Source organism: Balearica regulorum, chromosome 1, assembly GCF_011004875.1.
Source record: "Balearica regulorum gibbericeps isolate bBalReg1 chromosome 1, bBalReg1.pri, whole genome shotgun sequence".
Taxonomy (NCBI): domain Eukaryota; kingdom Metazoa; phylum Chordata; class Aves; order Gruiformes; family Gruidae; genus Balearica; species Balearica regulorum.
This window is the reverse complement of record NC_046184.1, coordinates 85123400-85150424: the sequence shown is the minus strand read 5'-3', so window position 1 is coordinate 85150424 and position 27025 is coordinate 85123400. Positions and strand designations below refer to the sequence as shown.

The 27025-nt window shown below is 43.4% G+C and overlaps 1 protein-coding gene and 1 pseudogene across 4 annotated transcripts in view; both read right to left on the bottom strand.

Annotated features, from left to right (window-relative positions):
• The window catches only part of LOC104640353 (M1-specific T cell receptor beta chain-like), a 54014-nt gene that overhangs the window by 579 nt on the left and 26410 nt on the right, over positions 1 to 27025 (bottom strand). For 2 of the 4 annotated variants that reach the window (XR_012837137.1, XR_012837145.1), the window contains exons 3-5: positions 7086 to 7138; positions 3419 to 3754; positions 1821 to 3027 (exon numbers count right to left, since the gene is read on the bottom strand). Coding sequence is in view for 1 of the 4 variants with exons in the window: in XM_075762766.1 (XP_075618881.1) it covers positions 3411 to 3754; positions 8894 to 8930 (381 nt within the window). In the remaining 3 variants the exon portion in view is untranslated. Of the gene's footprint in view, positions 1 to 1820; positions 3755 to 7085; positions 7139 to 8893; positions 8931 to 27025 lie in introns of those variants that run through there. The other 2 variants (XR_012837140.1, XM_075762766.1) reach the window with 2 other exon arrangements.
• LOC104640355 (trypsin II-P29-like) lies at positions 22023 to 25309 on the bottom strand (annotated as a pseudogene).

Sequence of the window (27025 nt, the reverse complement as noted above, 5' to 3'; positions counted from 1 at the left end):
TGCATCAGTGGACAAAGGAAGAGCTACAGATGCCATCTACCTGGACTTCTGTAAGGCCTTTTATACGGTCCCACACAACATTCTTACTACTAAACTGGAGAGATATGGGTTTCATGGATGGACTGTTACATGGGTAAGGAATTGGCTTGATGGCTATGCCCAAAGAGTTACAGGCAATGACTCAATGCCCAAGTGGAAACCAGTAACGAGTGGTTTCTCTCAAGGGTCCATACTGGGACTGATACCATTTAATACCTTCATCAATGTGTGGGACAGTGGGATTGAGTGGTGCAGTTGATATGCTTGAGGGAAGGGACCATCCAGAGGGGCTTGGACAGGCTTGAGGTGTGGGCCCATGTGAACATCATAAAGTTCAACCAGGCCAAGTGCAAGGTCATGCACCTGCGTGGGGCAATCACCAGGATCAGTACAGACTAGGGGATGCATGGCTTGAGAGCAGCCCTGTGGAGAAGGACTTGGGAATACTGGTGGATGAAAAATTCTATGTCAGCCAGCCATGTGTGCTTGCAGTCTAGAAAGCCAACTGTATCCTGCTGCATCAAGAGAGTGTGGCCAGCCGGTCAAGAGAGGTGATTCTGCCCCTCTACTCTGCTCTCATGAGACCCCCACCTGGAATACTGTGTCCAGTTCTGGAGTCTTCAGCACAAGAAAGACATGGACTTATTGGAAGGAGTCCAGAGGAGGGCCACAAAAATGATCAGAGGGCTGGAACACCTCTCCTCTGAAGAAAGACTGGGAGAGTTGGGGTTGTTCAGCCTGGAGAAGAGAAGCCTCTGGGGAGACCTTCTTGAGACCTTTCAATATACAAGGAGGCTTATAAGACAGACAGAGACTTTTTACCAAGGCTTGTTGTGACAGGATGAGGGGCAATGGTTTTAAACTGATACAGGGTAGGTTTAGATTGAAGATAAGGAAGACATTTTTTACGATGAGGGTGGTGAGACACTGGAACAGGTTGCCCAGAGAAGTTGTGGATGCCCCCTCCCTGGAAGTGTTCAAGGCCAGGTTGGATGGGCCTTTGAGCAACTTGCTCTAGTGAAAGATGTCCCTGCTCATGGCAGGAGGGTTGGACCAGATCATCTTTAAAGGTGTCTTCTGACCCAAACCATTCTGTGATTCTATGATTGTGATGCAGTAAAGTACAAACCTACTCCCTCTACTATCCTTGAAAAAGGACACAAAAACAACTGAGATGATTGTGTTCATACTCAACTTCAACTCTACCAGGTCACTTTTCAAATAACTCTCCTAGTCCTGCTTTTAAAGGAACAAGTGCTGAGTCTTCCAGGGAATATCTTTCAGCCATATGAGAAACTTAGTGATAAAAATTATTTCCTGGTAGTTAGCTAAACTTCTCCCATTTGTTCAGATTTATTCCATTGTTCTTTGTAAATCTTTGTAAATCTTTGTTCAGGTTTATCCCATGTATCTCCTCAAAACCCCTGCTTATTACTTTAACTGCAGGCATGAGTCCCTTTTCAATCCTTACAAAAAAGTATGATATATCAGATATATTTCCCTTCTTTATTTTCTGGAGTAATCAGAATTAATTCTCATCTTTTTCCATGTATTTAAAGAGTATTTCAAGAAGGAATTGTTCTTCCAGATAGCATTGATTTTATTCGAGTTCTGGAAAAACAATATTAGAAAACTCATCACTTGTTATTTTTCAAACTAGCCTGCACAAACCCAGCAGAGCACATGGAGAACAACCCCACAGCTCAGAACAGATTTAGTCTGTCTCCATTCATCCTTATACAAGTGAGTAAGATCAACCTGCAAGTTGCACACTAGCCTACCTTGGCTGTCCACACCAGGCTGCTCACCAAAACTGCATAGATCAAGGCTTTGCCACAGAGGAGGAGGTAAGTGAGCTTCAGAGAATTTCCATACCGCAAGTAGGACTCTGCAAATCAAACATAATTTGTGTATTGAATTATCATCATCACGAGAGACTAGATCTAATGCAGGTTTAATCAAATAAGAACCCTTGAAATCTTTAGCTAAGCAACACAAAGCAACTAAAGTCACATTAATGGCTCTGTTGACACAAGATAGCAGGGGATGGGAAAGAACACTATGATTTAATAAACCAAAAGAGAAAGCGAGTCGAGGAAAGACAGAGATTGACGTTTTGCTAAGAAAGTATGCCCTGATTTGGAATGTTTAACCATTGTTTTGCCACACTTATTGAAAAACTAGTCTGTTCATGTGAATCCCCTCTCAAGGACTCAAATTAAGCTGAATGACAAAATACAAATGTTTTTCACTTGTTATTGTCAGTGGCCTTGTAAGTGCTGCTGATATATTAGGGAAGTTTTACGTAGCCCAGAATAACATGGTATCTAGAAATTTTATTTTTATAGATTTTTCACTCTTAAGGAATTGCAGTAGTATGGAGACACCAGCCTGATCTTGGTTCAGCCTTAAGATTCCTGAAGCATTAAGGAAGTTGGTGAAAAATAAGAGTGTGTAAATATGTATACATAGAGGAAATAAACATATTTTTTAAGATGGGTATCCCTGCAGTTTGGAGGGGAATGTGACTTGTGATGAGAAGTATTCTGAATTTGATACCAAGAAATATTCAGAATTCCAGATTCTGAATCTTGATGTGACATCACTTGACTAAGTATGAATTTTTTCTTTCACGGCTGGGCAAGCAACTTCCCAACAGAAGGCAGTGTTAAGGACCAAGGGACATGATAAAAAGAGCAAAATAACAGTCTATGGGAAGGTTCCACAATGTCTTCTGTTATTTCAAAAGGGAATCACAAAGAAGAGCTAAAAAAACCAAAACACAGCTACGTACAGCATGCATATACAACCCTCCCAAAGTCTTTTTTTTTAAAAATCTAACATATGAACCACTTAAATGAGGAAATACAATTATTCTTGTAGTAGAAATCTCACACATCTTGTACTTCGCATCAGTAAAAGTGGAATTAAAATACATACAAGTATTTGCCTGTGAGAAGACACACATACCTTCCGTGACTGCACAACCTGAAAGACAAAAATTAACTGAAAGTCACATTTCTTTTCAATGCAAACAGAACATAAATTTTAGAAGTTTCGGTTTACAATATACTGCCTGATTAGTTTTAATATACTATCTATTTTATTATACTATACATTTTACTATACTACAGAGATTTCTCAATGAAAATATGAAGAATTTTTTGAAAAACTATAGACATATAATGATAATGTAGATACCAAGGACCAGGAATATGAAGAGACATATGCAAATACCTACATATTTACATGTATATTTATGCCATAACAACACCCTGTATAGAAGTTGCATATAGATACATTTCACATCATAACCCACATCCTTTTGATTTGTGATTTCTAGTTTGTACAGCATGGTGATATACATTTTTTTACTCACCAGCATCACCGTAGATGAATTTCTGTATTGATTCCAGTGTTTCATTCTGAAAAAATTCGGCAACACACTCAAAACGGTTCAAAGGGTTGAACCATTCCTGGGCTGAGATCCTCAGTCGGCTGGTCAATGAGTAGGTACTCTCATTCCGTGTAGAAAACTCATCTGTTCCCACCCCTTCTGTCCTTTTAGCACCATTCACCTTCCAAACCAGATTCAGGTGGTCAGGATAGAAACCAGAGGCCAGGCATACCAGTGTGGCCTTGCTCTTCTGTTGGATCTCTTGCTTTGATGGGGAAAAGATGGCCACAGCTGGAGGTATCATTTCATCGTCCTTCCCTGAAATGCAAAGCAATATGGCCCAGAGCCTCCATTACTGTCATCAATCAGAAGCCCCTTAAAATTGTACTGTATTTGTGCTATGTGACTCCTGATATATTGGGCCTTTTAACAACTGTCTCTTAGATGATTAATAACTATTAGATAGGTAGACACCAGGAAACTGAAAGCATTTGTCTTCACTCATTACACCAAAACATGAAAGTTTTGGCTAGAGAAATGCATGAGTGTTTGAATTTCTAGTTTTGTCTCTGTCAGAAGAATGGGAAAGCTGAAAAGAAGCTCAGCAAACAGGTAGGCAGAAAAGTATCCAGTAGTGCTATAAGGCCTGTACTTGTAATATTGTACTAATAGATAAGAGTTACAAGGCACAAGTATCTTCAACTGACTGTGTTACATTCTGGAGATGTAGTAAGACATGATGGTTTCTACAGTGTTCAGAATTACGCTGCCATGTGATACCCCACTTGAACCTCCTCTATCTAAGAAGTGACTTGAAAGGAAGGAGTGAACCTTTCTCACTAAGTGAAGAACACTTTCAGCAGATAACCTGAATCTGCCTGGGACAAGTTTTGCTTTAGGTCTTAACTTGCCATCCTTTCTTAAGGCTATGAAATATATCTTTATGCTATTTATTATTTAGGTTATCCTAGCCCTCATCCTAGACTACACATCTTCCCAAAATGATGCAAGATTCTATACAGTAACAAACCAAAAGGTGTCCCTTGTCCCAAAGTGTTTAATACCCACAATAAGACAAAAGACAACAGACTTCTACAGTCAAAAAGGATGTAGAAGTCAATGAGATGTCACTCATAAACTAGGCAGTGACCACTAAAAGCCACCTTTTTTTTTTCATATACTTTATTAAAGTGCCTTTTTTTTACTCATCTAGCATGATAAATCCACCAGGGCTGCAGAGCGCAGATGGGAACAGAAATGCAGACAGAACTATGGAGCCAAAGATAAAACTTTTACTTTTTTTTTGGTGTGAAGGCACTATAAATTGTAGATGTTCTTCCTGATCACTCCCTCCTTTCTAGAGTGCAGAGAAGTAGCAGAATTAGTAGAAACTGCTATCTTGCATAGATCTTGACCCCTAAGCCCTAGTGTTTGCTTTCAACTGTCAGCCTTAATCATGACTGTCAGTGCTTACTCTACAAAGATCCCTGAGGTGCTTCTGTGAAAAATGTGTGAACTTGTACGGACTTCAGTAGAGGTAATGGAGATAACACCCTAGAAGGTTTAGCACTGCTCTGCCTTCCTTCCAGTGGACATCATGAGAGGCTGATCATTGTTACTGGTCCCTTCTAGTACGTCACTTTATGAATTTTTTCTTATCCTAAAAGTATCTCTGACATAAGTTCACTGGCTCATAGCCTAAATGGCTAATGAGTGAAGACATGGAAACAGATGGGGAGGACACAAAAGAAAAATGAGAGATTTAACAGACTAAACAAAAAAAACCAAACCAAAACAAAAAAGACAAAGAGGAATGCAGGTGAAAAAGGCAGACAGAAAGAATGATAAAACTACGGGAAAGACAAAGTGTTCTGGTTTTGGCTGACATAGAGTTAATTTTCTTCCTAGTAGCTGGTATAGTGCTTTGTTTTGGATTTAGTATGAGAAAAACATTGATAACACACTGATGCTTTCACTTGTTGCTGGGTAGTTGTAGTGTCTACACTAAGTCAAGGACTTTTCAGCTTCCCACACCCTGCCAGGTGCACAAGAAACTGGGACAGCGCAGCCAGGACAGCTGACCCAGACTGGCCAAAGGGATATTCCATACCATATCATGTCATGCTCCGGATGTGACTGAGAAAGCTAGCCAGGATGCAGATTCGCTGCCTGGAAACAGACTGGGCAGTGGTTTTGTTTTGGGTTTTTTCCCCTACATATGGTAAGCAACTGCATTTGTGCATAACATTATTATTATTACTACTACTATTATTATTCTCTTCCTTTGTTATCCTATTGAACTGCCTTTATCTCAGCCCACAAGGTTTTTTCCCCATTCTCCTCCCCATCCCCCCAGCAGAGGGAGGACTGAGCGAGCAGCTGTGTTACAGTTTGGGGCAAAACCATGACACAAAGCAAGCCAGCGAATGAGTGTGCTTGAAAGGGAATAAAGAGACTGGTACTAGCAAGAGCAGAGACAATCAGAAAAAAGTGTTAGCAACAGCCCATTCTGTTCTGATCTTCCACAGTGTTCATGGCAGACACTGGCACAATGCTTAATCACTTCCATGCATAAACTCATGCATTCTCTGTCACACATACTTCACCCACCTAAGAGGAAAAAGTACCTCAGTTCTTCCATTCTCATCATGGCAAGGTCAGTTGCATGATTTTTTGGTATCTTTTACTCCTACTCTCATCTTAAAATCATCTGTGTATATGCTACATATCATTAATGCAAAGGAAATTTTCAAGAATCCTCCACATTGAGCACTTGGGTTAATCACAGCTGCATAGCTAAAACTGTGAGCACAGTGCCAACACCAAAGGTAGGTAGTGCAGTTAAAAAGTACAGCTGTACACAATCAAGACTATAACCCGCAGTTATGCTCTTGCCAGCCACTTAGTTCCTTAAAATGATACTGTTTAAAGGAGCAGGCACCAGTGTGTATTTCTACAGTTTGCTATCATCAGATGTGGCAGTAGCAGATGGAAAACATTATTTTGCACTGTGATTCCAAAATGCCTTGATAAAGGTGATGTTAAATCTTTCGCTAGGAGGGGAGAAGGCAGAGAAAGCAGATGGGGAAAAAGAGAAAGAACAGAGGAGAAAAGTGCACCGAGAGAAAAACAATACAGTCCTTTTTGAGAATTAGAAGTTGTGAAAAGGACTGTTAGAGGAAGCCAGTGTCCCAAATCAACTTTGGGGACCCTCCCCACCATCTCTGCAGCAGGGCAAAGTAACAGGAAGACTAGTTTTTCCCTGCATGATTCAGCACACACAAGAATCTGGACTCTACCTCTGAAATGTTGCTTTTGATTGTTACATATACAAACTGCAAAAACTTGCAGACTGAAGAAGGATCCTTCATTCCTCCCCATGGGAGGAAACAATTATTTCTTCCTTTCTCCTTTCATAAAGTTCCCATTAAGTGAAGACAGAGGCAAGGAACACAAGGATCTCAAAATTCATGCCTGCAAATCCCACATTTCCATATTAGTACACTTCATTTTAATAAGCAACCAATAAAGCATTAATCCTGTCTTCATGGCTGTATGAAAAATGATCATTATTCTGCTCTTAATTAAGAATGCTCTTGTCCCCTAAACTAGTATTACATATATCATGGAGATCGAAATTTTGTCTTACCTAGGACTGTGAGTTTTGTCCCACTGCCAAAGTTCAATTTTTCATTATTCACACTGTTTTGCAGCTGCAGAAAAACCTCTCCTCTACTCTCTGTTCTCTGAGCTAAACCTGTGGACTAACCCTCCCCTCATGCAGAACCAGCAAAAGAAGAAACAGAAATTACTTTAATTTATGGTCCCCTAAAAAAAAAAAAAAAGAAAGATCTGTAAGGGATTACCACCACATCTATGTGTCTAACCAGGTAAGATCAATCTCAGAAATACCTCTTCCAGAGCCCTTTTGCTTCAGGCTTAGGTGAATTGGTTGTTGCAGCTTTCACCATTTCTTTAAAGGACATGTATCTATTTATCTAGGTGTTCTATTAGAAAATATTTCCTATATGCAGACAGAATACTTTGCTTATTTTCAACTAAACAGCCTCATTTCCTTACGTTTTCCTCATTTCCTTTCAACATCATGAACATTCTTCTCTTGTAAAATAAATGTCTTTTTTTTTTAACTTACAAAATAAGTTGCAATATATAACACGGGACCCTGGTCCACTATCCCCACTGTAGCAGTTCCTAAACATCCCTCCCTTTCTCCTTCCCTGGAAGGAACTCCGCTTTTATTCTCTCTGTTCTTTTAGCTATGATTATTAAAGTTAGCTGCATAATTGACTATGGTCAATGAGGGATCAGTATATTGTTTTTCATCAGCTCAGGCAGCTCAGATTCAAACTGGATTTCAAAAAATGTGCCGATCACCTAATTTTTCCTATGGAGATTGAATTTTATCACTTGTAATCATTTTACTCTGCAGTGGAACGGTGTGGTACAAGAGCCTGAGGCATCAATTCTTCTGACTCAGGAGCAATACAAGGAGAAGAAGGGATCACCATCATTTATCAGTCTTAGAAGCAGCCTTGTTTTCCTCTTGATTTGGAGAGTCCAAATCCAGAAGTGTGGTCCAGAGAGATACATTCCTGAGAGCTACTTTTAATTGAAATGAATCACATCATAGAATATTCCGTTTCTGTGGTTTTGAGTGGCCTTTTAGTATCTATTCTGAAATAGTAAGATCGTTGTCCTAAATGATCTTTTTTATAATCACCATTCTGATAAGCCTGTTTTGTGGAAAGAAACTTGCTGCACTGTGGTGAGTTGTTTTCTATAACAGCAAGGAATTAAACAGCTGCAGAGAGCTGTTAGCATTGCTTATGATAAAGTTGAGTATTTATTTCTGACTTCTGTTTTGTCAACTAAAAATGCTAGTACACTTATTTGTCTCTCCCAGTTTTCTGAAATAACACATGCTTTAGTTTACCCTGAAAAGCTTCAAAGTAATTTAAGTTTGTAGAGTCTTGATTTCGTTTTCTAGACCTGTCCAAAGTGTAACTGTAACTCAATTCTTTACAGAGAGATAGCCTTTCACTGACTTGTCCTTAATCACCCGTAGCCCCAGGAGAACTATCATTATGGAGAATAATTATACTTTTGGAGAATAGTGATTTTTGCAGATGTCACTTTATTAAAACAATATACTTGTGATATGCACATGTTTTTTAACCCATTCTTCATACTAAGTCTTTCTATGGACAGTTTTTTATTCACTGAAAATGCATTCATTTGGTTCTCTGAAGTGAAATGTGTGCCCCTACCTGGAGTACTAAACTCAGTCTATTCTCCAAAGTAGAGTGGATTAGTAACCCAGCACATCAGGAAAACACCAGTTTAATACTGAAACGGAGATTAAGGGTGAAGTGAAGCTTTCTACAGAGAAGACCTGGGATCTGAAGTGATTTAAAAGAGAAAACAAGAATTTCTTACCCATTACTGTAAGTTTTGTGCCATCGCCGAAAACAATCTTATTGGTGGTCACGATGACAAAGTGATGTATCAGAAGCTAAGAAAAGGGATGCACTGCAGTTGACTTTAATAAGCAGAAGCTTAAGCAATGTTTACTGTATCTGGAATCCCAAAGATCTCTCAATCTCTGTCCGAAGGGCTTTGGCAGAAAACCAGCTTGAAATCCTGTTGCATTTCTGAGAGTTTTTTGATACTTATTTTTATTGTCTACATTTTACCTCATGTTGTTTCACAATCTTTCTCTAACCTCCATGTTATCTCATTGGTATTACCTGCTATTCTTGTTTTGCAGCTGTAGGAACCAAAGTGGTAGAGGCTGTCATTGCCTAGAAATACAATTCTTCTACAACAAGACCTTCCTTACTGTCAGTCTTGTACTTTAAGCATTGTGAAGCCTTCCTTTCTGTAACTTCTGGAATTAATAATCAAATACTTGCTTTGTGGTTGTCATAGTCACATGCCTTTTCATATAGGTGGTTCGCCTTTGTGGCACTGAACTAAAACAAATCCATTTGTTTTCTCTTCAATGTCAGGCCAGCCATCTTGAATAGTGTTTCTGGTTCCCATTCCATTTTCTGCTAGGTTAAAAGTAATCCACACAAGAAGAGTCCAGAAGAATCAGTTAGCTGGTCTCAGACAAACCCTTGATATCCATTAGGAAGAACTGCAGTGAGAAAGTGTGGAGAAGGATGAGAGAAAACCTTTGTGCTCACAGGTCTGAGTCAGTCATGCACACTGAAGGTTTACTTATGAGAGAAAACCCCAGCACATTTTATATCGTGCCTCTGAGAGATATCTGCTACGTATTAGAATTCTTTTTCTAAGACTTTTATCACATTAATGAAGAACCATTTTGTGGTCTATTGCAAACATTATTGCATCAGAAAAAAAATACTAATTCTCTGCTTCAAATACTCTGATAGGTTTTAAGTCAATCTGTAGTCAATCTGGTTTGCTGAACATTATTTCAATGTCTCAGAATCTCCTGTCTTGTTTTCCAGAGAGGGCAGGCTCAGTTCTGACATGAAGTTAAGTCCTAGCACGCTAGGTCTGCCAAGAAAAACCAAGAGCGAACATGCCTGCTGTGCTGCAGAATGCTCTGTGGCTGTCTTAACACAGTGTACCACAATGCTTACGCACATACTGGTTTTTGTAAAGGCCTCCTGTGGAATGTATCATTGTGGACCACCTGTCCCCACAACGATGCAACCTCGTACAAAAACAATTCCACCCATGGCTCCACCCTTCCATTTCTGTCACCCAGTCACCATGAAAGATTGCCATAGGAACCACAGGCCACATCCTTCCTCTGCCATTGCTGTTTCTGTTTGATAGCCTGATTACCTCTTAGTGTGTCCATTATCCCTGAATTTATAATCCCAACATTTTTTTCCTAGAGGCAAAAAAATATTTTTTTTATTAGCTAGTTTAAAATGCAGTTACTTTTCACTTGGTAACTTCATAACAGCGTTCATGCTGCTTTCCTTACCACTCTTTTTTTTCTTCTGCCCCAGGATAATAAACAGAACTCAAGCCCACAGGTTTGCATTGAGAGCAATTTGCTTACTACAAACCGGTGTTTCTGTTTGTAGCCTGGCCTGATTGTGAATATCCTCTTTGGTCTGTGCTGCGCTTGTCACAGTTGTTCTGAAAGGGAGGGAAGTAGCATGCTGAGCTCTTCAGTTTGTATTCCTCTGACTGCCCTGTTACAGGAAGCAGAAGTACAAGCTTCTCCCACACGCCTGTAACCCTGACTATGAAATGGCTTCATCTAGGAATAAGAGCATGCCTTCATTTTGGAGACTTTCTGAAGGGTGTGGGGACTGGTGGTGACAGGTAACAGGAGACTTTTATCTCCCTCCCTTACACCTAACTAAATGGAGACACAAAACTATCCCTTCCCCCCACCTCCCACTTCCCTCTTACCCACCCCCCATCCCCCCACCCCAATTTGTCCAGCTATGTTTAACTCCTCAGAGAGAAATCTCTGTGCCAGTGAGACTATGTGTACCAGCACACATGAACAAAACACTTTAGGTTTGGGACATATGTCCTGGCCTAGTCTTCTCAGATAAAAGGTAAACACATAGCAACGTGACCAAACACCTGCTATAAACAATTGTTCATATTCCCCTTTAATGGGTTCACCTCAGTCTGTCTTGATATAAAAAAATAGGCTTTGAAACAAGGTAATTGTACTAGGAAAATCACATTTTATCTTGTTTTCAGATATCACAGAAGAACCTATAATTTCTGATACAATCTGTTCAGTTGGGAACAGCTGTTAGTATCCCTGGGAAGGGATTAGAAACATAGACTGAAACATTTAGGACCAAGACATAGGACTACAGAAGGCAAGATACTGGATGGGTGATCTCAGTGCCCCTACAGTATCCTCTCTTCAACAACAGCAAACTTGTGTGCCTAAGTCATTAATTATGGGAATGAGTGCAGACATTTGTCTTTGTTTAGATGGTTGGGTTTTTTTTTTAAAAAATACATTTAGAATTTTATTTGTCTTACTCTAACTAAATAATAAGACCAATAGTGGGATATTATTTGCAGGCCTTTGTCTTAGTCTCCCTTTGATCTCAGCACTGTTTATTCAGGGTCTAAAACCATTCTACAAAAAAATAATTTAAAATTGTTCTGTCTCTTCCAGTCTACGGCTCCATTAGTGTCCTTGCTGTCACTAACAGACTTGCTCCCATATGGTGTCTTTCATTTAAAAACAAGCAAATCACCTCTGTATTAATATTGAAGGAGTGTTTCTATGTGGTGCTAACATCTACTGAGGGCATGTTCATAATGCAATTTCCAAGACATGCCAGCAGAGACCAGTCTTGTCCAACTTTAACCTATCAAAAGGCAAGGCCTGGTAGGCCATAAATTCAAATGAATGAGGAGAGAAGAGAGGAAAGACAGTTCCTTGATTCTTATTTTCATGTCTCTCCTAGGAAGCTTCATGGGCCAAGCTGTGTAAAACGTCAGACAACAAAGAAAGTCGAGAATATGCAAGCCAGAGATATTTAGGACCATATTTTCTAACAATGGTATAATTTTAGTGGGGGAATTTCACAGGGAAGTAATAATCATCTCACATCAGTCCTGGATTCTTTAGAGTTTACAGAAGAAGCAGCAGCTACAAAGAAGCAGGCAGAACTACAGAGACGCCCTGAGCTTTACAGATGTGTTTTAGGGACACTAGGACGTTCTTTTGATAAATATTCAGTACTTTTGACCATGAACCCCTAAAATTAAGCAACAGCCCCCTTTTCAGGACATATATGTGTACTGAAAAGATGACATGATGGAAGGAGAGGATGTATAAAATCACATCCTGTGGTCGATTGACCTTGGCTGGCTGCCAGGTGCCCACGAAGCTCCTCTATTACTCCCTCTCCTCAGCAGGACAGGGAGGACAGAAAATAAGATGAAAAAGAACTTGTGGGTTGAGATAAAGGCAGTTTAATAAGGAAAAAGCAAAGACCATGTGCAGAAGCAAAGGAAAACAAAGATTTATTCTCCACTTCCCATCAGCAGGTGATGTTCAGCCACTTCCTGGGAAGTAGGGCCTCAGTACACGTAGTAGTTGCTTCAGAAGACAAATGCCTTAATAACGAATGCCCCCTCTCCTCCTTTACCTTAGTTTTATTCCGGAGCATGGCATCATATGGCATGGAATATCCCTTTGGTCTGATTGGGTCAGCTGTTCTGGGCATGTCGCCTCCCAACCTCTTGCCCACCACCAGCCTATGGAACAGGGGTGGGGGGAATGGGTGGGTTTGGAGACACAGCCTTGATTCTGTGCAAGCACACTGCTCAGCAGTCTCTCACCTCCATCTTCTCTCTTTCCCCCTCCTCTCCTCCTTCTTTCCTTCCATCTCCTCTGTCACCTGCTGCTTCTTTCCTTCCATCTCCTTTGTCACCTCCTGCTGTTCTTTTGTCTCCTCTAGAACATCCTTTTCTTCCACCTCCTCATTCTTCTGTCCTTTTGTCTCATTCTTTTCTTCTTCTGACTCCTCTGTTGCCTCCTTCTTATCTTTTTTCTGCTTTTTCTGTCCCCTCCTTTTCCCTTCTGGTACCTCCTCTATTGGCTACTCTTCTTTACTTCTGTCCCCTTCTTTTCTTTTTCTACCTCCTTTGTTTCTTCCTTCTTCTCTTCTTCCACTTCCTCTTTCACCTCCTTCTTCTCTTCTTCTGCCTCCTTTGGCGCTTCCTTCTTCTCTTTTTACACCTCCTCTAATGTGTCATTTTTCTTTTATTCTGCATCCTCTGGCACCTCCTTCTTCCACCTGCTCTGTCACGTCCGCTCTTGGCTTCTTTCTCTTCTTTACATATCTTCTCCTGCCTCCTACATCTCTTTTTCCACCTCTTCTATTTCCTCCTTTTTCTCCTCTTCCACCTCCTCTCTCACCTCCTTCTTGTCTTTTCACCTTCTTCTTTCTTTTTTTCTGACTCCTCTGTCACCTCCTTTGCTTGATTTTCTTTCTTTCCTTCTCATCTGCCACCTCCTTCTTTTCTTCTTTCCACTTTTTCTGTTGCTTCCTTTTTCTTTTATTGTGCCTTCTCTGGCGCCTCCTTCTTCTCTCATTCTACCTTCTCTGTTGAATCCTTCTTCTGCTTGCTCAGTTGCCTTCTCCTTCTCTTCTGTTTCCTCTGTTGCCTCCTCTTTTGGCTCCTTTATCTCTTCTTCCATCATCTCCGTCTTCTCCCGGCACCTCTGTCTTCTCCCGCCTTCCCTGGCACTTCCTTTGTCTCTCCTTTACTTATCTTCTCCCATCTCCTCTGTCATCTTCTTCTTCTCCTCTCCTCCTCTTCTATTGCCTCCTTCTCTTCTTCCACCTCCTCTCTCATCTCCTTCTCTTCTTCCAGCTCTGATGTCACCTACTTTTTCTCTTCTTCTGACTCCTCTGCCACCTCCTCCGTTGGCTCTTTTTTATCTTCTTTCCTCCTCCTGTGTCACCACCTTCTTCTCTTCTTTCTGCATTTTCTGTTACCTTCTCCTGCTCTCCTTGTGCCTGCTCTGGCGCCTCCTTCTTCTCCCCTTCCGCCTCCTTCTTGTTTTCTTTCCCTTCCTCTGTCACCTCCTCTTTTGGCTCCTTTTTCTCCCTTTCTGCATCTCCCCTCTCACTTCCATCTTTTCTTCCTCCACCTCCTCTGCTCCTCCCTCTTTTCTTTTTCAACCTCCTCTGTCACCTCCTTCTTTTCCATTTATTCCTACTCTTGCTTCTCCTTCTCTTTTTCCGCCTCTTTCTTCCCTACTTCCTCCTCCTTCTGTTCCTCCACCTCTTTCTTTTCTTCCTCTTCTTCTGTTGCTTCCTTCTTCTCTTCCTGCATTTCATCTGTTGCATCTTTCTTCTCTCTTTCCGCCTCCTCTTTTGCCTCCTTTTTGCAAATGATATCCTGGGCTGCATTAGACAAAGTATTGCCAGCAGGTTGCGAGATGCTCCTTCCCCTTTATTTACTACTGTTAAGGCCACACATGGAGTACTGTGTCCAGTTCTGGGCTCTTCACCACAAGAGAGACATGGACATCCTGGAGAGCATTCAACAAAGGGCCACAAAGATGATTAAGGGACTGGAGCACCTCAGGTAGGAGAGGCTGGGAGAGCTGGGACTGTTTAGCCTGGAGAAAGAAGGCTCAGGAGGGATCTGATTAATGTATGTAAGTACCTGAAGGGAGGGTGCAAAGAGGATGGAGACAGGCTTTTTTTCAGTGGTGCCCAGTGACAGGGCAAGACAATGGGCACAAACTGAAATGCAGAAGGTTCCTTCTGAACACAAGGAAATGCTTTTTTACTGTGAGGGTGACTGAGCACTGGAATAGGTTTACTGGGAGGTTGTGGTGTCTCCCTGCTAGAGATACTCAAAAGCTGTCTAGACACAGTCCCGGGCCACTGGGTCTAGGTGGCCCTGTTTGAGCAGGAGGTTTGAACAAAATGACCTTCAGAAGCTCCTTCCATCCTTAACCATTCTGTGATTATATGATTCTGCAAAACCCTCCCAGTAGTTGCAGGATCACCACATCACATGGTATAACATCGTTATTTGCATAGAGATGTGACTTTACACATCCTCTCCTTCTATTGTCTTATCTTCTGAGTAGCCAGTATGACCTCTAGACTGCAGGCAGGCTACTATAGAAAAACTGCTATTCATTACAAATATACAGCTGTTTACACAGATGTGCCTAAGATGTCATTGCTGAGCATCTAAAACAAATACCTTTGACTATGGTTTCTGTAGCTGCAGCTCCCCTGCCACCTTCTACAGCAGTAGACTAAGGAGAATACATATAAGGACAGGGAGTGTGATAATGAGGAGAGCAGCTGTTTCATGGGAAACTTCTTAGAATAGTTGCTTTTTGTGCAGTGCCACTTCAAGCTGGCAAAAGAAGTACTGCATAGGAGAAAATTGTACCTCAGAGCTGGAACTGTGACTGCAGAACTTCAAGATGGAAGTGACCACTAGAGATCTCTGGTTTTCTGCTACCACCTGGAAATTGCACAGCTGTGACCAGTCAATAGCTAGCTCATTAATCTGCTGAACATTGAATGCTGATAAGTTTGTTTTCACAGGGCATTAAAATTGCATTTGCCACTCTAAACTGAAAATGCTCAAGAGTTGAGAAATAGAAATGGATCATTCCTCTGTTAGGTTCCCAGAGCTGATAAAGCTGGTTTTCAGTGCTTATGCAAGAGGTCTGAGCTAGGACTGTAAGGTTATGATTTTCAGGAACTGGTAATTTACTAAAAGAGAATTTAAAAAAATCTTAAAAAAAAAAAAAATCACCCAAAAGTCACTCCCAAAATTACCACCATGGTGTTTATATTTCTTAATGATTCCAGCATAAACTACTACAGGGCATTTGGATTACCAGTAATAATTCCAGACAGTAATAGTGTGAACGTGTTTGGTATCACATTGTAAAGGTGGTCATGTGTAAAGATGATCTCTGTGTAAGAAGATCAGAGGCTGAAGAGAATGAAGAACTCAGTATGTCTCTGCTATATGAGAGACAATGCTCTCCCACTGCTTCCTGCTGTATGTCTGTAGCTGACACGAACAGTGAGTAAGATCATGGACCTCAGAGTGTTCTGAGGAGCAGATGAGTGCTCCCTGGGAGCAAGGAATGGTGTGTTACGCTCTTTGCTGAGCAGCTCCTGGAGTCAGAAGAATTTTGGCTACCAGGGTGTGGAAGGAGTGGTGTGTGAAGCCGAACCTTTCAGAAATGTCTTTGGAGGACCAGAGTAAGTGTAGGATGCAACTAGAGTTAGCCTCTTCAGAGTCTCCACACTCTATCCAGTTTGAGACTACAGTGAACACAGGTTTCTGTTATGCATCCGTATTCCTCTAGCCAAGAACACTTTAGCTCCTTTTAGAGCAGAGCCAGGAAGCAAAGTAACATTTATGTAACATGGTCTATCAGGAGACTAGGACGCCAGCATGAAATTGAGTGACCCATCCTGGCAGTACAAAAGTCTCCTAGCAATTTTGGTGAAATGGAGTGTGAAGATCTTTTACAGGACATGCTCCCAGCTGATTCCTGCTCCTTGCTCTCACTAGCTATTCTCATCACCTCCCACTCCTTTTTTTGCTGTAATCAAATAGTATGTTTCACTGCAGCATATCCAGCTTTGCCACATCAGTGAGCAACATAGTACATTTGCTCCCTGTGATTGTTATGTGCTTCATATGCTATGTCTTCCATATGAGCATGAGACAAACAATTGATCTGTGCTGAGTGGTATGCAGACTGTCAAAGACATGACCTAAAACCGGAAGCCCAAAATACACAAGTGTATTGCCATACTTTCTTAAAGATACCTTTGGCTCTTTTATGTGTTGTTTCCTTTTCTTTGAAGAAAATGTAAGTCCTAGTTTATGTGATAAAGACAGGAGTACAGACAGGCGTGGGGGGAGGTGGGTGGGGGAAACCTAATAATACCCTGTCCTCACTTTTCCCAGGCCCATCACAGAAGAGCAATTAGTTCATCAAAAGCTCATCTTTACAAGCAACGAAGACAGAGGCACAATGAGAGGCAATTTCTGCCTTCAGCTGTCCTTCACAAGGAGAGCATCAGGTGATGGCAGATTTTTGTGGTTTCCTTTCTGTACCCATGAGGTTTTGCTGTGAAGAGATGCCTTGGTCCAGCTCAGAACTGTATGCATTTCTGTGGCAAGGAAGAGAGGGATCTTGCAATTAAGCAGCATGTGGAGCAGGTGAATAAAAACGCTGCAGGGCACACTGTTGCTTGTAAAGCTGCCAAGGGGCTGTCCCTTCCACAATGGAAGGTATGCCTGGTGTCCTGGGTATGTTTCCTCCGCCATCCCTCTTATGTCCTTAATCAGAGGCTGGGTTCTTCTCCCACACCAATCACTCTCTCATTGGGCACCTCTGTTGTTGGGTGGATCATCAGTATGTGAAAGAACTCTTTTCTTGGTGCTGTGGTGCGGTCCGTGGGGAACCGGTGGCTTCTGTAGCACCAGTCCTAAGAAGTGTCTGCTGCCTTTCACTAACCACATCAGCAGTGCCTCAATTCCTAATGCTGATCTATGGGTTTGTATTTCTGAAGGCTTTTTGGTTTTCAAGCTAGATGCTGCTGCACCGCTTTGTCTATCCCTTTTCCCTCCAAAAATTCGTGGCTCTATTCCCCCACTTCTTCCTTGTCTTTCTTCTGCTCTTCCTCTGCCCCTCTTCAATCTGTCTCATATTTTTCAGACTCCATCTCTCACTCAGGCAAGGTGGGGATTTTTATCTTAGTGCTCAACCCCCTCACTGTACTGTGTGATCACTCGCAGCACAGAAATATGTGGCTGCATCCTTGGATGTCACATTCTTAATAGTCATCACAGAGTGATAGTTATTGTCTCTGCTTATCTCAAACTTGGCCTCACTGTAACCTTCCTCGTAAGAGTTCTGCATCCATGTAGAAGTACTGGCTACTAACTTCAGACCATTTCTTGGAGGCTGCTGGTACCAGAACAAGTAGGCAAGTGTGGTGTAATTCTGGTAGCAGAAGATGTCCACAGTCTCTCCAGCTCTCTTCAGGGTTTCTTCTGGCCACTGAGTGATGAGGTATCCGACCCCAGCACCTACGTGGGTGAGAGAGAAAAAGAGAAAGGGAGGAGAAGAAGGCTAAAAAGGGTTCTTTACCTCACACCAGCCTTGCATGGCCTGGATGAGAGCCGTGATGCAGATGGATCTGTTGTCTCTCACCAGGTAAAAGAGCAAGCAAAACAGTCAGCATGGCCTATCAGCTGTCCCAGGACACTGTGTTACTGCTCATTGGAGTTAGAAGAGGTTAGAGAGGCTGATGCCCCTCCCCTAGTTCTGATTTTTCTATCAAGCTTGGGCAGGGAAGAGACAGTCCACCTTTGATACCTTCTTGGGTGAGCCATTAAAAGCAAAGCTAATTATTCATGTGGCTGTAAGTTTTGCTTTAGCCTTTCCACAAGACAGGCAGTGTTCTGAGTTCCTGACAAAAATGTGGGATTGTTTACAGACCAGTGAGTTGCTGGCTGAATGTTGCACTGTGTCATTCCATCATTGTGCATGTCTTCAGTGTTGGATCTGTCAGCCATGAACCTGGGAATATTTGCCTCATAAATGATTTTTTGACTCATGTACACCTGTGGATATAACTTGGGCCATCTTTCCACAAGGGTTAATTCCAGTAAATGTACACATACATTGTTTCATTCTGGAGACACATTCTTAATACCTGAAAGATGATACTCAGAACTTATGTTAGACAGAAGCAAAGATGATAGACCAAGATAGCAGAGGCACAAAAGTCATGTGTAACCACATCTTAACTTCTTTAGTTTTCCAGTCAGGGAAGCACGTTCCCTGCAGTTTAACATTCCTGGAAGCTCTAATTCACTTCCTAGTTACAAAAAGCAAGGCATCTCTGCCAACCTTTATTTCTGAAAGCAAAAACTGTGGTTAGACATTAGCCTCAGGTATAGTCTGTTTTTTTCTAGTCTGCCAAGTACATCGTAGTTAGTCTTGTCTTAACCCATACCACTCTCTATTCTTTTCTGAATATGTTAAGATTCAGAAAACTTACTGTAGTGTACCCATGCTCCAGCAAGGTTGAGCCCTGTGCTGGATGTATTACACTTTCAGTGACTTGTCAAAGAATTGTAGACAATACAGAACACTTTTTAAGTTATCTTCCATATCTTTTACATTTTTCTTTGAATTTCTGTGCTGCTTTCAAAGTCAATACAGCAGTTACCAAATGAGTTTCACCAAATTTAATATGCCTTTATATTCCTTTATGATTTTTTATACAGATTATCCTTTGATGCATATTTCTAGCATTTACTGTCCACAACCTATTCTTCTTTTTTATCTTTCATGGAAGTGTTGTCTTGATTTTACTTGCTCTCCATCTGAATTGATTGACATTTTGCCCTTTCACCTTACTGCTAGGATGGGATACCTTGAGGTGCTCCCAAGAGCCATGTTGAGAGTGTTCCATGGGACACTGCTGCTTTGATGAATGTCCTAAAATGACCCTTACATGTCTTGTGCATGGAGACACTACCGGATTTTTAGTTTGATTATTTTCTGTCATGCCAGACCTGTTAACCTTTTCTTCTAATGGTAATCAGACCTCAAGTCCTGGAGGGAGAAACTATTTCAGAGACTTGATGGGAAATGAAACAGATTATGAAGACTGTGGGAGTTAATTCTAAGATTATTCTGTGTAAGAACTCTGAGACAAGGCAAAATCATTTCAGTGCAGCTGGGCTGCACATTCTTTTCTAGATTTTATTACTCATTCAAGGATGAAGATTGTTATTCAGAGTACTCCATCTCAGGAAACAAAAAATGATTGCATGCTCTCCAAAAGAAGGAAGTATCTGGAAGATGGAACTCAGGACCTCTACTGTGTCTCTCAGGAATTGCATAACATGTTGCTACCTTCTGAAGAGTAGCTAGATTGACGGCCCTTTTGTTTTTCAGTTCAAAATTTCTAATTCTTTCAGTCTATTTTCTTTTAAGATTAAAGATGAAACAAGGGAAAACAAAGATAGAGAAAGGTATGGTTGAGCTTCCCAGTTCAGACCCTGAGCTACTGGATTTGGGAAAGAATAGATGTAGGAAAATAGAGGCATAAAGTTATAAAAGGGGCCAGTCACAGCTAAACAGGTTGCTGGTGAGTATGCTTGTCTGGCTATGCCTTGTCTCTGCTTAGCTCAGTGTATCCATGTCTTATTAAATTCCATTTCTAAGTAGTTCCCTGAGGGACGGACTGTCTGTTCTGTGTGTATGTGCTTTGTGTATGAAGGTCTAAATGCTAGGAACTAGAGCCAGACCACAGGTACCAGCAAGTGGAGAGACCAGAGTGAGTGAACTTATGTGCCAGAAACTGGAATAGGGCCACAGGTAGGAGCAGCCATGTGTTTGTCATGCCAGCAGCTGGGGCAAGGGAGGGTATGTGAGTGTGTGTGATCACTAGTGAAGGTGAAGCCAGACTAACTGGCAAGTAAGTGAAGTGACCTGGGTTCCAGGTTTCTCTAGGGCTACATGTTTGCAGACAATTCTTAGAAAAATCCTTCTTCCTCAGGCTTGTCATTCCAGATCCCTTGCCCAGTCAGATCCCTGCCCTGTGCAGCTCCTTTTACACCTCTCATCCCCAACCAGTCCATTCTAATTCCATTTCTAATCTAGCTGTGTCTGCTTGTCTGCTGCAAGTTCCCCTTCCTCATCGATTCTATTTCACTGTGCCAGCCTCACTGGCTGCCACCTCGAAACTCCTTCCCCAGCTTTTTCAGACTGCCTGACTTTCCACCTCACCACGTTTACACTTTTTCCAGTCCCTCCTTGGCTCCCTTTTTCTTTCCCAAACTTTGCATCCCATACTCTCACAGCAAAGAGCAAGTTTCTAGGTTTGGAGATGTTAAAATTGTCCAGTAGTGGGCAGTTTACACAGGGTTGGAGCACACAAACCTTTTAACGGAGGTTTTTCTGGCTGCTCTTTACAGATCATGTGCTGGATGAGGTGGATTAAATAAATACTTTAAAATCTGATCTCCCCCATCTGCTATGTCCTTGCAGGGCCTTTCCTTTCCTTTCTGGTCCAGCCATTTGCTGAAGATTCCTGAGACAAAGTCTGTTTCCCACCTCAAAGGCTGAGACTGTATATCCACTTCTGGCTCCATATGGGACCACTGTTCTTCTCATGAGTGTCCTACCCTTCTCCCCAGTACTGAGGTCTCTCCTTACTTTGTTATTCCGCCACTGCCTCTGGCCCATAGTCCTCAAGGACCCCTTCCTAGTTCCTGAGCTCAGGCACTCTGAAAGAAGGCATGACTTTCCTTCTTCCCAAAAAGAGAACTGAACAAACCCCAGAAGAGCAGTAGGGTAAACATAAATATGCACTAGTGCTGCTCCTCCCTTCCACTCCCCATCCTTCCTTTCTCAACTGATCTTCTTCCATGCTTTACACTGCTTGCTGTTGTTTTCCTTTCCCTAGCAGCTAGTCTGTGTTACCAGCTAGATCCTGGTGGACCCAGTCCACCTGCCTCAGGTGTCCCTGAGGAAGTGAAGGCGAAAGCTGATGATCATTGGTCACAGCTGTTGCCCATGGTGTGATTGCTCTGTGCCTGTGGTCTCTGACTGCCATCAAAGCTCCCACAGTGCCAGTAAGATGATAACCTCGCCATTGGCAGGAACAAAATGGGACTCTGCTCCACTGCTGTAGGAACCTCCTCCCTAGGGGCCTGCTTCCTCTCTTCCCTTTCTCAGTAAGAGGGCCAGGAGTAAAGAAAAGGAGTTGCTTGGCTCAGACTTCCTTATGATGGTTGCACAGTTCCCTGTCCCTTTGCCTGCTAGCCCAGCAGCTCTAGAGCACTGCTCCCAGCACACACACACCTAAACTAGAAAAGGAGGGAAGGTTCAGGAGGAGCTGGTGTAAGGCTGCAGGGAACTTCACTGAACTATGGTGGCTCCCCAGAACAAGTATCTGTAAGGGTCTTGAAGTAAGACTTTTATCTGTGCTATTATCTTCTTAAGAGGAGTGATAGGGTGGGAGAGTAGCGGCCAAGAAGCCAGACAGGCATCAAAATATCACTAGGCTGCAATGGTTTCTTTGATTCAATCAACGTAATTGCAGACCTTGGTGTAGACACTGGGATAATGTTTCAGAGCGCACACAGTTCCTCATGACACAATTCCCTGGAGTTTTCCAATTCATACAGCTGGGCGACCTGAGGCACCCTGGAGACAAAAATTTAGAAGCATGAGCTGATCTCAGCTGGACAGGTTCTGACCTGGTACGAAGAATCTAGGCAATGCAAAGTGAAGTGCAGCAAGTCCTGATATGGGAGCACAGAAAGATAGGACCCTCTATTTGCTGACCTCCCCTACCCCCCAGCAATTCACTGCTGTTGCATTCAGTGCCCAGCAGATGTTGCGGGACCTGTTAGTTCGGGTGAAGTCCACCATGTATCGAAACCCTGCTGGAAGGATACTGTGTCAGAACAGAAAACCTGGTGATGAGGAGGCTTGAGCACTCTGCCAAGCTCTGACATACACTGTGAAGCCTGAGGCACCATGGGGTGTGTGACCCAGAGCTGTGTGCATACATCAGTGCTTACCTGGCATAAGTCTTTCCCACCATCCAGGAATGTTGCTGGTGATCTGGCCTAGGTAAGCCTCTTGGCACTTTTGGTTACTCAGAACTGGAGCTCTCAGTCACTGGAGAACCTTAGGGAAATTGGCTGCTGGGACAGCAGTGAAAATTAGGTTTCATCTTGGGACTCAGTACTATAAGTGAGCAGGAAGACCTGTAGACCTATATGTGAGACCATCCAGCAAAGCAGGATAGCCCTTGACCTGCATAAACAAATGTGAAGGGCATTGTTGATGAGGCACGCTGGCAGGACACTGTGGGGACTTGCAGGCAGAAGATGGAAAGGCTGCAAAGCAGGAGTGAAATGTACATGGATCTCATGAACCTGGTGGTAGAGCACGAGAAGTGTGACCAGGTACGTGCAACATGCACTGGTACTCACAGCCACTGCTCTGTGTGTTTCCTCACCTTGAAAAAGGCACTCGAGACCCTCCTTGGCACTGGAGCTGGGCAGAGCTGTGGGCTGAATGTCAGCAACATGGTAGTTGCCAGCTTGATCAACATAATATCATTATCAAGGCTTCTTGAATTGTATCTAGGATGGTGAATGATTAATGTGGCACTCCTGAATAGTTTGCTGTCTTCCTTCACATCAATATTGTACTCTCCCATCCACACTTGTATATGGCTGCAAAATTACCGGCAGAGAAGAGCAGCAGTTAACCATGGGTAGAAGAACTTGGTGCCACATGAGCACTGGCAGACACTTGGAACAGAGTAAGGGAGTGTTGGTGCATTTGTCACAGAGCTCTAGGAGCTTTATGATTTCATGAAAGACAGAGTATGGAGAGCCTTGCAAGTTGGGCATCCTGTCCAGTGGATCCCCAGCTGGCAAATGTGACAATGGTGTGAGTATAGATGGATCACTTCCGACACCTAGAGCAGTGCTTAGGGAAGGAAGATTATGTTTCCTGTTGCAGAGAAGCATGATCCTTGATCGGTGCTCTCTCTGCAGAGGTATGCCCTAAATTCAGGACGAGAAAGATCCATGCAGAAAGTCTTGAGGAATGAAAAAGAACAAAATAGTAATAGTAAGCCATATGGACATGCAAATGTGTGTAGAAAGGCATGTTAGAATGCATGGAAAAGGAAGCCAAGAGTTCAGGAATATTGGAAAAATCATGTAATGCAGTGAGACAGGGGGTAGTGTTTCTTCTTTGGTTTTGGATACACCATGCATTGACACCTTGGATTCCCTTCTTTTGCTAGGGAAATCTGGTGGCTTTGCAAGATATGCTAGAATCAGATACACAACCCAATCCATACTCATGATTTATAGCAGTGAGCAGCTGAGAGGACCCATTGGTTGGTGATGAGTGAACTGGCACAGAAGTGACACCCAGCATTCAAGGACACTGGCAGGGAACTGAATGCTCTGGGAAATTGTAGCCTCCTACAATCTTGTCATCATGAGCATCGCCAGGAAAGTAACTGAAAGAGAATTGAGTTTCACAGAACCAAGTCTGAATCCATTCTCTTAAAGTGTAGTAGGATCCAGTGTGCTGCAGAGGAATTAGCATGAGCCAAAAGAGTTTGAAACTTCAGAAGTATTCACAGCAACTCCTGAAATATCCCCCCGGAGTTCTTTTTGTGCTACTCTGAAACACGAGGGTTTGTCTTTACCACCCTGAGTAAGGAAGAGAACAGAAGAGCAGAATCTGGTGAAGAACTTGACCAATGAAATGTGTGCAGCCTTCACACTGGCGCCTTCGCTTCCGTGGCACCTTTGGAAGAGGATGCAACAGGTGTGTCATGGTGGAAAGTACATGGTGCACATTTTTGTGTAGATTGAGAAATGGAAAATGGCAAATGCAGTTCAGAGTGTCAGCAGAATTTTAATTAGCTGGGGGAAAGCCAGTGGTGAGCAAGAGAGGAAGGAAGCCCTGGTAGTGAAGAAATCAGAGAGAACGTGAAGACCTCCGGTATATGTGTGTTTAGTAACTGATAATTATATGCATATACTATGGAAGTTCTAGCATTTTCTTCCCACACCCCAGTGGATCGTCTGGCGCACCCCCAGGGGTGCGTGCACCACACTTTAGAGACCCCTGCACCAGAACATCATAAGCCAGGAACCTCTCTGACCATCAGTTACAGATGCAAAGAGCAGAAGATGCAAAGCTCTTCCCCAGAATACTCTCCCGGCCTGCAGAAACTGGGGACTTGGTGTTCCTAGGTCAGATGGGATGCCTTTCAACTAGCTCCTCCCAGGGAGGGGAGACTTGGGAAGAAAGAATCATTGGTGCCTCCAGCACCAAGCTCTGTGAGAGGTACAAGGACTAGCCTCAGAAATTCCTCCCCTTTGTGCTCCTGGGAAGCTTTATGTATGTGAATAACAGTGTGGACATGGCCAGGTCTGTGTCCCATCCTGTGGTCTCACGGGCTGTTGCCTAGCAGATCCAGCCACAGCCCTATGGGCACCTGGCCTCTAGTCCTTTCCTAAGGTAGGTAGCTACCTGGCACTGAGGTGAGAACACAGGTGTCCTGGCTCCCAGTCCTATGCCAGCTCCCTCTTCTGTTCTCCTTGGAGTGTCACCAATGTCTCTCTTTCACCTGCAGGGAACCTGGAGGAGGCTGAAAAGCTGTTGGTTCTGCTGATTTCTGCTGTGAGAGGCACCGCGGGGACTGCAGGCTCTGCTGTGAAAAGGGGGCTGTTTCCAGGACTTCACTGCAGCTCACCCTCTGACCACTACACTCCACCTCGCAGTGACTCTGGCTCAGCCATGGCCCCTCCACTGACAATCAGGGCAGTGGAGTTCCTCCACTGGGAAACAGGGAATCGCAAAGGTAATCAAAGATTATTAGTCATCACAATAAAGCCAAAGTTCTTTGTGTCCTCCCAGCAGGGTCATTTTTTGGCTGGCTCTAACCACTCACTGCTGCTGTCAAGAGGAGGGGCAGAATGCCTGGGTTCTCTCTCCATGTGGGTTTACGGACCTGGGTACCTCAGTTCTTACCCCAGCTTCAAGAGAACTGACAGAACCTGAGGCTTAGGAGACGGAGCAAGGTAGGAGTCAGGGTGCTCACACTTGCCCTGGCCCCACACCTCACTGCCTGTGGGATTTCAGTTTAGCTCTGGGATGGGACAGTCACCCCCCTGTGGAAGAGGAAGCCCTTCCTGCTGTCATGGACTGTGGTTCATGCCTTGTCTGGGGTTGCAGCAGCTCTGTCCGTGCCTGGCAGGGGCCAAGTCATGGTAAATGCTACAAAGCCCCGAACCCTGTACTTCAGGAAGATCCTACTCTGGTCTCAGTTTCCCCACATGCACGAGTTGGAAGAGAGGAAATCCCACTAGGGCAGAGAGAGGAATCCTTCCCTGGAGAACCCATAGCAGGACAAAGGGAAGAGCCTCACTTATGAGCCACTGACTGGGGACTGTGGCAATTCATTGGCATGGCCTTGAAGCCTCAGAGCCAAAATCTCGCATCCCTGAGAAACTGGAGAATGTGGATGAAAAGAAAACAAAAAAAAAAGGGAGTGGTAGAGAGAGCGATAAGTGATAAGCCATGGCAGAGACTGGCGGTACCAAGAAACCTGGTGGGGATATGTCAGGGCTTGGCTCAGACAGGGCTGAGGTGGCAGGATCTGGCTGTTTCTTATGAATCCAGCCTCAGGCTCAGCATCCATCAAAGCCTCAACCTGAAGGGCACAGGTACCCGAGTCTGAGGGAAGACCAATGGAGGGGCAAATTTGTGTTACATTCCTGACTGTTTGTCTCCCGGTGCTGGGATGCATCATGGCAGCTCCTCAGGTAAGATGAGCTTTTCTTATCTTTTCTTTTCTCAGAGAGCCAACCGTGTCCTGGGCTGCATCAAAAGAGGTGTGACCAGCAGGGCGAGGGAGCTGATTCTGCTCCTCTCCTCTGCTCTGGTGAGACCCCACCTGGAGTACTGCATCCAGCTCTGGGGGCCCCAGTACAAAGACAGACATGGAGCTGTTGGAGCAAGTCCAAAGGAGGGCCACGAAGCTGATCAGAGGGCTGGAGCACCTCTCCTGTGAGGACAGGCTGAGAGGGTTGGGGTTGTTCAGCCTGGAGAAAAGGCGGCTCCGGGGAGACCTAATTGCAGCCTTCCAGTACCTGAAGGGGGCCTACAGGAAAGATGGAGAGGGACTGTTTATCAGGGAGTGTAGTGATAGGAGAAGGGGTAATGGGTTTAAGCTAAAAGAGAGTAGATTTAGATCAGATGTTAGAGAGAAATTCTTTACTGTGAGGGCAGTGAGACACTGGAACAGGTTGGCCAGAGAGGCTGTGGCAGCCACATCCCTGGAAGTGTTCAAGGCCAGGCTGGAGGAGGCTTTGGGCAACCTGGTCTAGTGGAGGGTGTCCCTGCCCATGGCAGGGGGCTTGGAACTAGATCATCTTTGAGGTCCCTTCCAACCCAACCCATTCTATGACTCTATGATTCCCTAGGTACCACAGTGCCTGGGAATAGACACGGAG